At 35.9% G+C, this 17,617-nt stretch overlaps 2 protein-coding genes across 8 annotated transcripts in view; one reads left to right on the plus strand and one right to left on the minus strand.

Moving 5' to 3' along the window:
• Lmbrd2 (LMBR1 domain containing 2) overlaps positions 1-15,606 on the minus strand; it is a 52,281-nt gene extending 36,675 nt beyond the window's left edge. For 2 of the 3 annotated variants that reach the window (XM_013358784.4, XM_078017438.1), the window contains exons 1-3: positions 15,385-15,605; positions 1,045-1,281; positions 698-783 (exon numbers count right to left, since the gene is read on the minus strand). In XM_013358784.4, coding sequence (XP_013214238.1) covers positions 698-783; positions 1,045-1,218 — 260 coding nt within the window. In that variant the 5' untranslated portion in view covers positions 1,219-1,281; positions 15,385-15,605. Of the gene's footprint in view, positions 1-697; positions 784-1,044; positions 1,282-15,384 lie in introns of all 3 variants that reach the window. The other variant, XM_078017441.1, reaches the window with a different exon arrangement.
• A 44-nt stretch (positions 15,607-15,650) lies between these two features.
• Positions 15,651-17,617, plus strand: part of Skp2 (S-phase kinase associated protein 2) — a 29,003-nt gene continuing 27,036 nt past the window's right edge. For 2 of the 5 annotated variants that reach the window (XM_078017452.1, XM_078017453.1), the window contains exons 1-2: positions 15,653-15,940; positions 16,438-16,709. In XM_078017452.1, coding sequence (XP_077873578.1) covers positions 15,897-15,940; positions 16,438-16,709 — 316 coding nt within the window. In that variant the 5' untranslated portion in view covers positions 15,653-15,896. Of the gene's footprint in view, positions 15,941-16,437; positions 16,710-17,617 lie in introns of those variants that run through there. The other 3 variants (XR_013424093.1, XM_078017456.1, XM_078017459.1) reach the window with 3 other exon arrangements.

The raw sequence follows: 17,617 nt of genomic DNA on the forward strand, positions 1-17,617 counted from the left end.
ATCTTTTGGCAATTTAAATTTTATTCATTCTTACTGCAAAAGTATGATGTTTTAACAGGATATGAAATATGAAAGAAGTATCTTACATAGAGAATAACCCTCTTGTTCTTATAACAACTTTGTAAATTAGGCAAAAGAGAAAATGCATACTCCTTTATTTATTTAGTAATGGTGCCAAAATCTAAGAAAGTCTAGGCTCTATTTTTTTAAATATTCTTTTAATTGTAATGGACCCAATAGTTTTGTTTTAATGTGGTACTGAGGATCAAACCCAGTGCCTCCCACATGCCAGGCGAGCACTCTACAACTGAGCCATAACCCCAACTGTTCCATTTTTTTGGATATGAGACAGACTAAGAGGAAAAAGGTTTTGGAAGGTACACATTTAATAAGGGGAAGAACCAGAGCAAACAATTAGTTTTTTTTTTTTTCCTTAAGCTCTCGATATCATCTACTGAAAGGCCCTGTGTAACAATAAAGTTTAGATTTAAGTATTTAAAACTTAGATTTAAATATTTAAAGTTTAGAATACCACATAATAAAATAACTACTAGCAAAGAATGAAAATGGGAAGATCAGTAGAAAATAAGTAGAAAATAACTTTTCTAAATACACAATCTGGATGATAAAAACTGCTAATTTTTAAGCAATTTTCTCTATAATAGTTATATTTAAAAAAAGAAAATGAAATACATACCTTGGAACTGGGGTAACAACTGCTGTACTGTTATTTTCAGGAGGGCTGGAATTTGCAGCGGCATGCCTGCACCGGTTGTATATTGTCTAAAGCAATGAATACATGGTTTAAACAATGAGAATCAAAAAGTTACCAAGTACTCAAGGGATATTAGAGTTGGTAAATTTACCTACCAAAACTTACCTTCCTGGCTATGCTGTTTAACAATCAAATTCCTAAAATAACATTTAAATTCTAAATATAAGTATAACCTTATACAATTCAGCTGTCTTAAAAATAATATATCTCAAACAAACTGCACAATTACAGTTGCTTTCTAAATTGTGAAAATTAGTTTTGCATCTTACCGTACTAACATCCAGAGGCAGTATGAAGACGATAAGAAAGCAGAGATACCAAGCAAGCAGTGTTCCAACAATTACAAGTCTATGCTGTTTCTTAAAGTCTCCGTATCGATGAAGTAGGAATAATGCCAGAAAAAAAACAAAAACAATCTCGAGTCCCAAAGCTGCACCACTCATTATTGAATGTTCACTCTGATGAACCAAAGTTATTCATGTATGCTTCTGAACCATATCTCTTCACTGAAAAAAATAAAAGATAAAATGTAGCATTAAAATGGAAGTGACCATTTGGAAATGTTCTAAATATTTACTAACATATTCATAACCTCTTTGGAAAACTGTCATGCTTTACTAACACTGGACTATGAATAAGATTAAGAGGATAATTCCTAACATTAAGTCCTATATCTTACTTTTCAAAGCACATCTTAAAAATTTCATATACAGTTGGGCACAGTGGTGCATACCTGTAATCCTAGGGACTCTGGAGACTAAGGCAAGAGGATCTCAAGTGTGAGGCCAGCCTTAGCAATTTAGTGAGACTATCTCAAAATAAAAAATAAAAAGGGCTGGTTGCAGAACTCAATGGTAAAGCACCTCTGGGTTCAATCCCCGGTACTTAAAAAAAAAAAAATCACATACATTGTATCTTCATAAAAAAAATTTCTCTGACAAATGTTACACAAGTTCTTAAAATATTACAAATTAAGAAATTCTCTTTTTATATAAATTTTAGTTGTCAATGGACTATTTATTTATTTATTTATTTATTTATGTGTGGTGCAGAGTTTTGATATAGTGTCATTTGGGAGTTTGTGTCTTAAGTATTGACAGAATATTTTAAACAAACATGCTATCCTAGGAAATTAGGATCCTAGGAAATGGAAATTTAGTAAAATAACGTTTTCTTTCTTTTTTGCAGCAGTTTTATACACTCTTTGGGGAAGGCAGGGACTTTACATACATCTTAGCATCTCTTAGCAAATCATCACAGACCCCAGGAAAATCATAAAACAACTCTAAAACATGATTAGCACATTCACTGGCAGAAACAAGTTGGGTAGGGGTTAGTACAAGAGGTGAAAATCATTTTCAAATAAAGTTTTCTAAGATGATTCATAGCCCATAATTTAATATTTTCTAAGACAGGAAGGAAGGGAGAGGAACTAATGGGAAGAAACCTTTCCTTTGTTTAAAACATTAGTTTCTTTTTTTTTTTTTTTGCTAATATTTTCTAACAATTCAACTTCAAGAACTTGAAATTTATTTATTTACTGTTTTACAATATTATTTGCCATTTATCTATGTAAACCTTATTTTCTTTAGAGAAAGCCATTTTACCTATTTTATGTGCAAAAAATCATCAATGCCACTGAATAAAATCATGCATTTGAAAATATTTTACAATGTTGATTACACTGATGTCAACAAGACTTATTCAATCTCTCTCCACTCCTAAATAATTTACCTTTACTAACTGAAGGCAGTTAAATCAATGTTAGGCATATTTGCTTGTCTATGAATGATTACTGACTGATATTTTAACATTGAGAATAAATATCAAATGCCACCCAACAAAATAAAAATAAAGCAGAATTGATAATATACTTCAAGTGTACAAACCTCTCCAGCCAAAACTAGTTATAAGAAGAATAAAAGTTTGATTACTTTAATGGACTAAATTAACTCTTCATGAAATATCACAAAAATCACATTTTAAACTATTTTCTTCACTATTTCTTTATGTTGTTGAAGTGATTTCTTTCCATTCATCTACAAATTTAAAACACTAATATTTTCAGTTTTCCTTAATGTATAAAGTTGAACCCCTTTCATTGTTCTCTATCCCCTTATCTTGTGACATTTTCCCAGTATGCACTTATCTACCTGATACATGTTCTTTGTAAACATTGTCTCCCTTAATTTTTCCTTCCCTAGATTCCAAGACAGTAGCACTTAACTATTTTATCCACACCATATCCTAAGTATCTGGAGTTGTTTTTGGCATATAGTAGGTATTTAAGAAATATCTTTTGAAGGAATAAAAGAATGAATAAAAAATTACTGTATACTTTAGTATTTACACAATTTTTTTCTATTTCTGCTCATTTCAAAGGCAATCTTTTTAAAACAAGAATAGATTAAATATTTTACTGAAAACTCAAGGTAGAATACACTCATGAAAACTGTTAACCATCTTCAAGATCCAGCTTTAAAAAAAATCATTTAGTGTGAAATTATTGTTTAAGTGCAACATATTTATTGTCTGAAAATCCCTTAGTTTGTCCGAGGTATTTATTTACCTGAAATTGTCCAATGCAAAGAATATGATAATCAAATCATAGGAAAAAAGACTGAATACTATAGATTATGAAAAAAATGCTAAATGATAGAATCTTACTGAAAATCACCCTAATATTAACTGAAAAACTAAATACATGCAATTTTACATAATATGCATAAAAACAACAAGATAACAATGACATAGGAAAAACATGGGCATAAACAAAAACCAAAATCATAGTTATAACTTGCCACTATTACTTTTTTTTTACTACCACTCAATTTCTCAGTCTGACTCACAGTACTTTAAAATGATGTAGACAAATAGAATTATGGATCCTTTATTCTAGTACTAAAGAAATTATATTGTGATATTACTTCTTATATTCAGTGTATTAATCTCCTATCACTGCTGTAATAAAGTGTTACAAACTTAGTAACTTATAAAAACACCAATTTATTATTCATAGTTTCTGTGGGTCAGAAGTTCAAGCAGGACATCGCTCAGCTGAGTTCTATGCTCAGGTGTCAGTAGGTTTGCATTCCTCTCTGGAGAAGAATCCATTTTTAAGCTTATTTAGGCTGTTGGTAAATTTAGTTATTTATGGTTATAGAACAGAGATCCCTCTTTCCTTATAAGCTGCCAGTTAGCATTTGTCCTTAGCCAAGAGGACTCTTCCCAGCCTTTACATGTGGCCCTGTATATGATTTTTTTAAATTATATACAGTTAAGGTGCACCACATGATGTTTTGTCAATATACCATAATTAAACTAATTAATATATCCATTTCTTTACATAGTTACCTTTTTCCTTTTCTTCTTTCTTTTTTTTCCTTTTGGTGGTCATGTATATCTTAGAGCAATGGTTTGTCAAGTCCTTCTCAAACTTGAAATCTATGTGATTTCAAAGATTTTTTGCAGGGTGTTAAGTATCTTTTGCCCTAAGCTGGAAGAGGTTCGCCTTTCAGGGCTCATTTGATTACATTGGATCCATCTGAATAATCTAACTATATTTAATGGTTCCAGAGATTAGGAAATGGACATCACTGTGTGTCTATTATTGTGTTTACCACATCATCTATTTTTCTTCTTTTGTCTTTTTTTTAATATTTATTTTTTAGTTGTACACAATACCTTTATTTTGTTTATTTGTTTTTACGTGGTGCTGAGGATCAAACCCAGGGCCTTACACCTGCTAGGCGAGCGCTCTACCGCTGAGCCACAACCCCAGCTCTTCTTTTGCCTTTTTATGACATAGGTGAGGCCTACTGGTCCCATGAAATTGGAGATAAAAACTGGAGTTTCCCTAACTTGAGATGAGAAAATAATAGTTTTAAAGTCCATATCTTTGATCTTATATCTAAATTCAAGTGAGGAATTTTTATAGCACAAAATGATAACACTTTCTAGGGTTCCTTATGAATTCCTATATATCAACTAAAACAATTTTCTGTTGAAAGATAGGGGCATCTTATTCTCCATGTGATTTAGTTATTTGACATTAAATATAATTTCTTGAAAATTTTCAATTAAAGTATAATTTAATAATAAAGATTAGAAAACTCAAGCCTAGATTTAAAAAACCAAAACCTCATTGCTAGAGGGGGTAACAAGTTGACAATATGTATTGAAAACCTTTTGAAAAGTACATATCCTTTGTCCTAGCAATTCCTTTTCAGATAAATTATTCTCAAAAAGAAAAGATAAAAAAGATTTATCTTCCATGTTATTTTTCATTACAGCATTAAATATAAAAACAGGCCAACTTAAATATTTGTACTAAATAGTCCACAGATTTTTTGAGAAAAACAGTCATGGGTTTTAGAACTTATTATCCTGATGCTCTGACCATGACTGACAGGAGCAACGACTCATGCTTAGTCAAGGGTTACCTAATTATGCAGAGAATGATTAAAGAGATCACGAGAGTCCCCCCACTTAGAAAAAAGAATCGATCCAGAGAGACACATTAAGATATATAAAAAGTAATAAGAAGTAGGGAGTATACACAAGAAACATACACATATGCATGGACAAACACACACCAAAATGCTGATAGCAGTTGTAACCGTGTAGTAAAGAGATGATTTCTAATTTCTTCTTTGTGCTTTCTTGGATCCATGTATGTTACTTTAGTTTTTAAAAATGGAACTATATTATTTTATAATTTTAAATTTATTTAAAAATCAATGTAGTAATATGAAGGTAAAATATACAGAGAATGAAATTTTTTGCAGGGTGTTAAGTATCTAACATTACAACTCTTTTAAAATACAAATGTTTTCTTGTACCTTAGCAAACCTGGGTTTGAAATTCCAACTCTATTTAATACTTGTATAACTTTATGCAATTTATGCTGCAAAATGAGGATAATCATCTCACACAGGTTGCTATGAGGACCAAATGATATATAAAAGTAAAACACCATGAAGGAGTTCCAGGCATTAGAATAGGTACTAAATAAATGCTAGCTACTAAACTTTGTTGCCTTTGTATGGAGGGCATTTAGGAGATTAGTTGCCTCAATAGTCTAAGAGTAGTTTTACCCTAAAAGGTAGTTTACTCTCAGTTCCCTCAAAAAAAAAAAAAAAACTACAAAATAGAGGCCAGGTGCACTGGTGCAGACCTATAATCCCAGTAGTTTGGGAGGTTGAAGAAGGAGCATTGCAAGTTCAAAGCCAGCCTCAGCAACTTAGTGAGGCCCTAAGCAACTTAAAAAAATATTTTTTTAAAGGAATAGGGAGCTCAATTCACAATAGCTAAGCTATGGAACCAACTTAGGTGCCTTTCAACAGATAAATAGATAAAGAAAAGGCCAAATGTTCTCTCTGACATGCTGATGCTGAAACACAATAAGGGAGGAGAAGGGAAGTACAGAAGTTCATTGGATTAGACAAAGGGGAGGGAAGGAAAGGCAAGAAGGATGGGAAGGAAAAAGACAGTAGAATGAATCAGACATAACTTTCCTATGTTCATATATGAATACAAGTCCAGTGTAACTCCACATTATGTATAATCACAAGAATGGGAAGGTATACTCTATGTATGTATGTCAAAATATATTCTATGGTCATATAACTAAAGAGAACAAAAATTTTAAAAAATCATATTGCAGATAGTATCAATGTTATTCTCCTTTTGTTAAAATACAATCAAAATTATAATAAAGATTATCTGTGGGTGATGGGAAAAAAAGAGAGCTGAAGATGTGACTTAGCGGTGAAGCGCAACTGGGTTTGATTCCCAGTACCAAAAACAAAAACAAAAATAAACTTAAATAAACCTATGAAATGGTAAGTAACTTTTTATTTTTCATCCTCTGTGGTTACCACAGTCTGGGTTCTCCCATATTCCTACAGAACAAGATATGAGCCTGGCTCCTGTTGTTTTTCTCAACAAATTAGGATTTTCTCTTTTGGTCAGCAGGATAGACTAAACAGCCTTTTCATCTGTTTGTTAATAGACAGAACACATCTCAAGAGTTGTGTGGACAAAACTACAACTATCTTATATTTGATAAAGGGGCTAAAAGCATGAAATGGAGGAAGGATAGCATCTTCAACAAATGGTGCTGGGAAAACTGGAAATCCATATGCAACAAAATGAAACTGAATCCCTTTCTCTCGCCATGCACAAAAGTTAACTCAAAATGGATCAAGGAGCTTGATATCAAATCAGAGACTCTGCGTCTGATACAAGAAAAAGTTGGCTATGATCTACATACTGTGGGGTCGGGCTCCAAATTCCTCAATAGGACACCTATAGCACAAGAGTTAATAACTAGAATCAACAAATGGGACTTACTCAAACTAAAAAGTTTTTTCTCAGCAAAAGAAACAATAAGAGAGGTAAATAGGGAGTCTACATCCTGGGAACAAATCTTTACTCCTCACACTTCAGATAGAGCCCTAATATCCAGAGTATACAAAGAACTCAAAAATTAAACAATAAGAAAACAAATAACCCAATCAACAAATGGGCCAAGGACCTGAACAGACACTTCTCAGAGGAGGACATACAATCAATCAATAAGTACATGAAAAAATGCTCACCATCTCTAGTAGTCAGAGAAATGCAAATCAAAACCACCCTAAGATACCATCTCACTCCAGTAAGATTGGCAGCTATTATGAAGTCAAACAACAAGTGCTGGCGAGGATGTGGAGAAAAGGGTACACTTGTACATTGCTGGTGGGACTGCAAATTGGTGCGGCCAATTTGGAAAGCAGTATGGAGATTTCTTGGAAAGCTGGGAATGGAACCACCATTTGACCCAGCTATTCCCCTTCTCGGTCTATTCCCTAAAGACCTAAAAAGAACATGCTACAGGGACACTGCTACATCGATGTTCATAGCAGCACAATTCACAATAGCAAGACTGTGGAACCAACCTAGATGCCCTTCAATAGACGAATGGATAAAAAAATGTGGCATTTATACACAATGGAGTATTACTCTGCATTAAAAAATGACAAAATCATAGAATTTGCAGGGAAATGGATGGCATTAGAGCAGATTATGCTAAGTGAAGCTAGCCAATCCCTAAAAAACAAATGCCAAATGTTTTCTTTGATATAAGGAGAGTAACTAAGAACAGAGTTGGGAGGAAGAGCATGAGAAGAAGATTAACATTAAACAGGGGTGAGAGGTGGGAGGGAAAAGGAAAGAGAAGGGAAATTACATGGAAATGGAAGGAGACCCTCATGGTTATACAAAATTACATACAAGAGGAAATGAGGAGAAAGGGGGGGAAAACAAGGGGGAGAAATGAATTACAGTAGATGGGGTAGAGAGAGAAGATGGGAGGGGAGGGGATGGGGGATAGTAGAGGATAGGAAAGGCAGCAGAATACAACAGACACTAGTATAGCAATATGTAAAACAGTGGATGTGTAACCGATGTGATGCTGCAATCTGTATATAGGGTATAAATGGGAGTTCATAACCCACTTGAATCAAAGTGTGAAATATGATTTGTCAAGAACTATGTAATGTTTTGAACAACCAACAATAAAAATTTAAAAAAAAAAAAAGTTGTGTGGAGAAGGTGTGCTTGACTCATCAATGCTACATAGAAAGAAAATCTCCTTCTCCTAGGCACACAATCAAAAAAGAAGTGGACAATTATAAATAATTTGTTAAATGGTAACCACACACAACTTTGCAAAAATTTTAAGGGCAAAAAGGAGAAATAGGTCTTTGATGACCACAGTAGTTGATTAACATTCTCCAAATATTACAATAACATGTTTAGGGAGAATAAAGAAAAGATGATTATGATATTAAAATCTGGAGGCAAATTAAAATTCAGTTCCTGATGAGTAGAAACAAAAGAGAATTTAAAGCTATCATAGCTTGGCATTAACACCAACGCAACAAGTAGTTTTACTTAAAAATGCCAATTCACTCTTTCTGTCAAATTTTAGTCTCTGACAAGCAGGCAGATCATACCTTCAAAACATCAGTTCCAAAAGCCTAAATCCATAAAATCTAATTCAGGATTTTTCCAATCATCAAGATATTATTTAATATTATTGTCAAATGCTTTTATTATAGTTTAATAATCAGCTTGCTAATGTTACTTAGAGTACTGGTTCCTTACCCTTTTATGGTTGATAATGATTCTTTAGGCTAAGTATACTCCAAATGGAAGATTTAAAGGTTAAGATAACTTTAGAATTTCAAGAACTCCAGTGTTTAAAATGAGAAAGAATTAATAGCAATTGATGAGAATGTAAACAAAAAAAATGACAAAATTTTTGTCAAAATCAAAGATTTTACAGGGATGCTCTTTCACCACTTCTATTTAACATAGTTCTTGAAACACTAGCCAGAGCTATTAGAAGGATGAAAGAAAATTAAAGGATATGGATAGGAAAAGAAGATCTCAAATTATCACTATTTGCTGATGAAATGATTCTACACCTACAAAACCCCCAAAATTCCACCAGAATACTTCTAGATCTAATACATGAATTCAGCAAAGTAGCAGGATATAAAATCAACACTCATACATCAAAGGCATTTCTGTACATCGGTGACAAAGCCTCAGAAAAAAAAACTAGAAAAACTACCCCATTTACAATAGCCTCAGAAAAAAAAATACTTGGGAATAAACTTAATGAAAGAGGTGAAAGACTTCTACAATGAAAACTAAAGGATGCTGAAGAAAGAAATTAAAGAAGACCTTAGAAGATGGAAAGATCTACCTTGTTCTTAAATAGGCAGAGTTAATATTGTCAAAATGACCATACTACCAAAAGCACAATATATAATTAGATTTAATGCAATTCCAATCAAATTCCAAATGACATTCCTCACAGAAAAAGAAAAGGCACTCATGAAATTCATTTGGAAAGATAAGAGACCCAAAATACTAAAGCAATCCTCAGCAAGAAGAGTGAAGCAGGTGGCATCACCAGACCTTTCAGAGCTGTAGTAACAAAAACAGCATGGTATTGGCACCAAAACAGACTTGTAGGCCAATGGTACAGAATAGAGGACACAGAAACAAACCCATATAAATACAGTTATCTTATATTAGACAAAGGCACCGAAAATACATATTAGAGAAAAGATAGCCTCTCCAACAAATGGTGCTGGGAAAATTGGAAATTCATATGCAACAAAATAAAATTAAGCCCCTATCCCTCACAATACACAAAACTCAATTCAAAGTGGGTCAAGGACCGAGGAATTAAACCAGAGTCCTTGCACCTAATAGAAGAAAAAGTAGGCCCAAATCTCCGTCATGTGGGATTAGGCCCCAACTTCCTTAATAAGACTCCTATCCGGATAGGATGTGGGAAAAAAGGTACAATCATATATTGCTGGTGGGACTGCAAATTGGTGCGACCACTTTGGAAAGCAGTATGGAGATTCCTCAGGAAACCTGGAATGGAACCACCATTTGACCCAGCTATCCCACTCTTTGGTCTATACCCAAAGGACTTTAAATCAGCCACACCAATGTTTATAGCAGCTGAATTCACAATAGTTAAAGTATGGAACCGACCTAGATACCCATCAATAGACGAATGGATAAAGAAACTGTGGTATATATACACAAAGGAATAAACTGTGGTATATATACACAAAGGAATATTACTCAGCATTGAAAGAGAATAAAATTATGGCATTTGCAGTTAAATGGATGAAGCTTGAGAATATTATGCTAAGCAAAGTAAGCCAATCCCAAAAAGCTAAAGGCCAAGTGTTTTCTCTGATTAATGGATGTTGGTCTATGATGGAGGAGGGACCATAAAAAGAATGAAAGAACTTTAGATTGGGCAAAGGAGACAGTGTGAAGGGATTATGGGGATAGGAAAGATGGTGGAATGAAATGGGACATCATTACCCCAGGTACAGATATAGTTACACAAATGGTGCATCACTACACCAGGTACAACCAAAGAATTGAAATGTTGCACTCCAAGTGTACAGTGAATTGAAATGCATTCTGATGTCTAATTGCATTTGACTGTCTACTTGTATAACTAAGTAGAACAAATTAAAAAATTTTTAAAGCCAAAAAAAAGAAGAAAACAAAAAGTCTTCTATAGCACAAGAATTAAAATCAAGAATCAATAAATGGGATGGACTCAGACTAAAAAGCTTCTTCTCAACAAAATAAAAAAATTAGTCAAGTGAATAGAGAGCCTACAGAATGGGAGCAAATTTTTACCACATGCACATCAGATAGAGCACTAATCTCTAGGATATATAAAGAAGTCAAAAATCTTAACACCCCAAATAACCAAAGCAATAAATGGACCAAGGAACAGAACAGACACTTCTCAGAAGATGTTATACAATCAATCAACAAATATATGAAAAAAAAAGTTCATCATCTCTAGCAATTAGAGAAATGCAAATCAAAACTACTTTAAGATTTCATCTCACTCCAGTCAGAATGGCAGTTATTCTGCATACAAACAACAAGAAGTGTTGGCGAGGATGTGGGGAAAAAGGTACACTTATACTGCTGTTAGGACTGCAAATTGGTGCAGCCAATATGGAAAGCAGTATGGAGATTCCTTGGAAAACTAGGAATGGAACCACCATTTGACCCAGCTATCCCTCTCCTGGGTTTATACCCAAAGGACTTAAAAACAGCATACCACAGGGATACAGCCACATCAATGTTTATAACAGCACAATTCACAATAGCTAAATTGTGGAACTAACCTAGATACCCTTCAGTAGATGAATGGATAAAGAATATGTGGTATATATACACAATGGAATGTTACTCGTCATTAAAAGAGAATAAAATCATGGCATTTTCAGGTAAATGGGTGGAATTGGAGAATATTAAAAAAAATGTGGAATGTTTTCTCCGATATAAGGATGCTGATTCAGAATGGGGATGGTGGAGTGGGGAGCATGGGAGGAACAGATGAACTTCAGATAGAACAAAGGGAAGGGAGGGAAAGGGAGGGAGCATGGGGGTAGGAATGACAGTGTAATGAAATAGATATCATTACTCTAAGTACATGTATGAAAACACAAATGATGTGACTCCACTTTGTGTACAACCAGACACGAAAAGATGTGCTCTATTTGTGTAAAATGAATTGAATTGCATTCTGCTATAACAAATTAGAAAAAAAATAAACCAAAGATTCTGAAACTGAATGAAAAAAAAACTCAGATTTGAATGAATGAATCTAATGATTCATCAGACTCAGTGTTAAATAGGTATCTTTACTCAGACAATGAATAATAATGATCTTGAGATGCCTCAAGATCCTAATAATGAAAAATAAAAAGAATAAGAACTAGAAGTGAATAATAATGTCAACAATTCTCTACTGCCAATAAAACTTTAAGTCTTGCTTAACATAATCATTATTCTCATATTTAAATCTTGAGTTTTGAGAAAGTTCATTTTAGGATATAGAATACCATAATAGACTATCATCATCATTCTAAAAATGAGAAAAAGTCATAGTATGTTTTGAAACCATCTAAGAGCTTAGTGAGCAAAGCAACCAAGTAACCTGAATTCCAAAGTGTAAGGAGCCCCTCCAAGCAACTTATAAAGAGAGACACATTATAATTTGTTTCACCTTCAGCAAGGCATGAAAGGGAAGACAGCAACCAGGTAGGTAGGTAAGAAAAGCAAAAACTTAACAAATTCTTAAGATTCCAGGTATATAAATTATAGACTTACTTCAATACATAATAAACCTTAGAATCCTTCTTAATAACAAAGTAATTTTTTAAAAAGGAAGCACTTACATTTAGTATGTGTCTGCCATATTCAAAGCATGCTAGCACTTACTTAATCCAACAAAATTTCACAATCTAGTAAGAAAGGATGGTATCCTTGCTTAATAAAGGGAAAAATGGCACAGAATGAATAAGTACTTTGCCCAAGTTCCCAAAGCCAGTAAGTAGCAAAGCCAGAGGCATCCTGACTTGGATTGCAATCCAGCTTGGATGGCAATTACATGTCTCATCTTCAGTCAATCAAGATATCCTTTCTTGCTGTAATTTAAATTGTTTAAATAACTTCTTTAGTTCAGTTTTCTAGTGGACAAATTAAAAAATCATTCTCCTATTAATTATTCTTTTAGATATACAAGACAAAATGCTAAGAAAATCTTGTTTAAGGTACAATTTAACTTTTTACTTTTCAGGTATTGTAACTTTAATTGATTTATAGAAATATATGTCTCATCTACACAGGAAAAGTAGAAAAGAAAATAGAGCAAAGGAGAACCCTTTTGTTCTTTCCCCAGTATCTGTCCATCACACAGCATTAAATTGAAAATATCTAAAGGTCTAGTTTAAAACTAATCAAGGGAAAAGGATCTTTTTGAAATTTGACAGGTGAAAACTTTTGCTCTGTAATTTCCCTCAGTCATTGGTGCCTGAAACTAAATAATGTGAGAATAAAACTAAACGAATTTTAAAATTCACTTCATGCTATGATGGCATTAAGGTAAAAGCACATCATTCTTCTACTTAAATGACATCTCTTTTATAATAATTGATAATCAAAACTGAAACTAACAACTACTAGTAATTTATGCTAGCAATTATTTATGGTTGCCAGTCCTTTTAGGCCCCTCCTAAGGCCTACTAATATTGATCAATTTGTAACTATGCTGTGATTTTGACTATGCATAAATGATATCACTCTTGCTGTTTCCAAGCATCTGATGTTACATGATAAATAGTTTTCTGATTTACAAAGTAACTTTTAATTCTATCTGAAGTTTCCAGAGTATTGGAAACTTTTACTTACCCTAATATCATTTGCAGTTATAAAAAAATGTAACTCTTTTGGATACTGATCTATCAATTCTAATACTAGAAATATGGTATATGCAGTATGCCAAATAAGATTAAACTATCAAGATTAATCAGGAAACTAAAATATGATTCATTAGTAATAATCACAATGCAATACTTTTAAAAAAGGGATCAGATAGCTGTCTCTATGTAGCTAGTAATTTCAAATCTTCAAATCAACACAATTAAAAAGTCATGTGTACCTATTTAAACTTTTACTTATTAAGACCACAATTAGAGGGAATCAATAACACACACACACACACACACACACACACACACACACACACTCTCACACTAACAAGTTTAAATATTTGTTACCAAGGCAAAATGCATTCTAATTTTCAAAGTTAACAGGCTCTACCTTGAGCCCTAGAAAGGACTTAGTGTCCACTAATTCAGGTATCACACATATTCTAGCTCTTTTTGATCATATGGGTGGGTGTGTATGGATGTGTACATGTATTTATTATATGGTTTTGTGGGGGGTTTTTTTGTTTTTGTTTTTATTTTATGTTTTTGCTAATACATTTACCTAGTGAGTTGTAATCTTAAGGGAAAGGATGTAGATAGAGTTAAACTAAGGTGACTGCTTTCTCCAAAGTAACATACAGGTTACTTTATGTCAAAAAAACAGAAGGTTGCATTTTAAAATATTTTCCATATAGTAACGTTATTTAATGAATTCTTAACAATGAGCTCAGTATTCTTCATATCGTTTCAATTAACATCAATTTGTGAACAGATCTTCTCTTTACACCAATCTCACCTACTTTCAAAAACAAAAAGTGTCAGAATTTCTTCCTCTATGGAGAGGTAACAGTTAATTTTCAAGCCAAGGCTCAAGCTTGAAACAAGCATATAACTGAGAAAGGAAGGTTCTCCCCCCCCCACTTCTTCTTCAAAGAAACACAACGTTATGTCATACAGCATATGAACTAATATTCTAATACGTTTGTAATGAAGCTGGCTTGCTTACTTCTGAACCTTATAAATGCTCTTTATTTTTTATTAGGCTTGGGATTTATCCCCTTTTCCTCTCTCACTGTTTTCCCGGGGTCACGGTTATAATACAGTGTGCACAAGGAATTTCGCATGGTCATCCTACCTGAAATAACGCAAGCTCCCTACTCTAACCACCCCCAACCTCCTCTACTCAGAGATATTCTAAATGCAGCTTGCTTTTAAGCTGCGACGCAAATGCACGCAGCCGGTGGAGCCAGAGCACCCGAATAGCTTTCCGGTGACCCTCTGCTTCGCACAGCCCTTTGCATTCACACCGTAATCTTATTTGTTCGCTTGCTAGAATTTATGAGGCTGGTCAAGCCTTTAAGGTGATACCCAGCTTTCCCACCCCACACAGGAACCATTGTGGTGTCTGGCTCCCCTAAAATTAAACCACCGCTTCTAGTTCACCTGCGCTTTAGTTTACACAAGGCTTTCACACACGTTATCTGAAGAGATCCTCACTCCAAGCCCGTGAGAGCTGCGTCGCTGTCGCGGTGCCTATTTTATAGATGAGGTAAGGATCTTCCTGGTGGAGAAACAAGCTTCCTGGCAAAGGGACTGGCAGGTGTGACACGGCGGCTCGCAGTTTCTCACCTGACCGGCGGGCCTGGCTGCTGCCTCCATTCAGGCCAGGGAGGTGGGCCTCGCGACAGCGGCCGTTCAGAGAATTCCAGGGACCCCCTTTATCTCTACCAGTGCTCGCCCGGACCCCAGACCCCATCGCGCCTCACCGCTCCCACTAAGGCTCACCGTCCGATCTCGCCAGACAGCGTCTGGAAAGGACTGGGAAGCTCCACGTCCGCCACAGCCGTCCAGGGTCTGAGACCCACGAGCACAGGCGACGGCGGTGGCGGTCACCAGAAGGCCTTCGGATTCCCGGGAAAGGAAAACTCGTCCACAGTCAAGCAGCTGACATTTCCCAGTCAGTCGGAGCTCCGCCCACTTCCGTTTCCCCGCCTACTCTGGGTGTTTTCCTGCCCTGCTCCGCGGGGGATTGTGGGTATCTGCAAGGCGGGGAAAATCTCAAGGGAAGGAAGTCGGAGAGAGTTCGTCGGACTGCGAGATAGGCCAAGAACTACAATTCCCAGCAGGCTGCGGGGCCGCGGAGGCCGCGGTGGAAAGCGGGCAGGAGAGCCCTGCGCGCGCTGCAGGAATGGAACGTTGCTAGAGTGCGCGGGTCTGGCTGCTGGGGGCTGGAACCGCACGCTGGGAGCTGTCGCGCGCCAAAGCGGGAATCTGGGAGGCGGGCAGTTGTGCAATTAATGCAGGTATTTAAAACTCCCGAACCTGTGGACGCCATGCACAGGTAAGTCGACTGCAGAAGAGGGCAGAGCATGAATGGACCGTCTCAATTCTTTTAGGCCGCGCATGTTGCTACTTTTGCTAAGATTGTTACTAATGCTGTATTGTTGCCTAGAGCACCTTTTGGGGGGAAATGGATGGATGGATGTTTTAGAGCGAGGATCAGCGTGCAGTTTTATTTGGCGTCTCTAAATGGGTTTTTCTCCTACCATTTTCATTCACTCACATTGCTCTTCCTCTTTCCTTGTTCCCTCCACGGGAAGAAATTCTTGAGGCCTTGTACGGGATCCTAAATCAAAACTCCTTTTGGATTTCTCCCCCACCCCCATCCCGTTTTTCCTTTCATTCTTGGGAACTCGCTGAAGGCACGTAACAAATGCAATTCTTTTAGCTGCTTTGAAAGTTGTCTACAACCCATAATTTGTTACTTCTTGCATGCCTACCTTGGACTTTTTTAGGGGAGTGCTTTCAAAAGGAATGGGGTATTGTGCCCTTCTGCAGGAAGCACCTCCAAGAGATTCCGGACCAGAGTAGCAACGTTACCACCAGCTTCACGTGGGGATGGGATTCTAGCAAGACTTCTGAACTGCTGTCAGGCATGGGGGTCTCCGCCCTAGAGAAGGAGGAGGTGGACAGTGAGAACATCCCCCAGGAACTGCTCTCTAACCTGGGCCACCCTCAGAGCCCCACACGGAAACGGCTGAAAAGCAAAGGGAGTGACAAAGACTTTGTGATCATCCGCAGGCCTAAACTCAATCGAGAGAACTTCCCCGGTAAGAGATGAGGGGAAAACTGTCAGTTATATAGGGGGTAGATTGGGTTGTTTTGTTGGTAACCCTTCCCTGGGGGATCTTTTAAATTTTTCTTTCAGAATTACTTAATTAAAAGTTATTTTCCAATAAAGTGGGACCAGTGCTTATTAAAATCTATTGAAATCTTTCTAAGTCTCAATCTACTTGAAACTTTTAACCCATGAAAAGACTTTGCTGCCTTTTTCCTTAGAAGGGCATCTGCCTGCCCAAAGTCCAGCTCAGTACCACTGATAAATGGGAACATAAACAATGATCTTCTTTTAGGATCCCTTTTGTTTATAATTGCTGCTTTTTACTTCATTAAGCTTTCTGCCTTAATCACATTAGCTATTTGTCAATAGATTGCTAAAATGAATGTTATTCAAAGTGGTGGAAACTTCTCTCCCAGGTCCACGCCCAAATGGGCTTCTCCTGGATTGTTCATCTCCATTACTGTGGCATTATCCTTTCAGTCACCCAATACAGAAGATGAAACCTGATTTTTCTCCTTTCCCAATGTCTAACCAATCTTTGTAGCTTTCCCTCTTCTCTAGTAAATATTTCTCAAGCTCTCCTCATTTTGACTGAATTATTGTCATGGACTCATGGTTTCTAGCTTCTTTTCCCCAGGTCCATTCCCCAGAGTTGGAATGGATTGACCAAAAAAGAAATCACCGTATATTATTCTACTTATTGATTGATTGACTTTTGGTATCAGGGATTGAACCCAGGGGCACTTAATCACTGAGCCACATCACCGGCTGTATTGATTTTGAAAGAGGGCCTCACTAAGTTGCTGAAGCTGCCTTTGAACTTGTGATCCTCCTGTCTCAGCCTCTGGAGCAGCTAGGATTATAGGCATGTACCACCATACCCAGCCTATTTTTTAT

The sequence above is a fragment of the Ictidomys tridecemlineatus genome, chromosome 1, assembly GCF_052094955.1.
Source record: "Ictidomys tridecemlineatus isolate mIctTri1 chromosome 1, mIctTri1.hap1, whole genome shotgun sequence".
Taxonomy (NCBI): Eukaryota; Metazoa; Chordata; class Mammalia; order Rodentia; family Sciuridae; genus Ictidomys; species Ictidomys tridecemlineatus.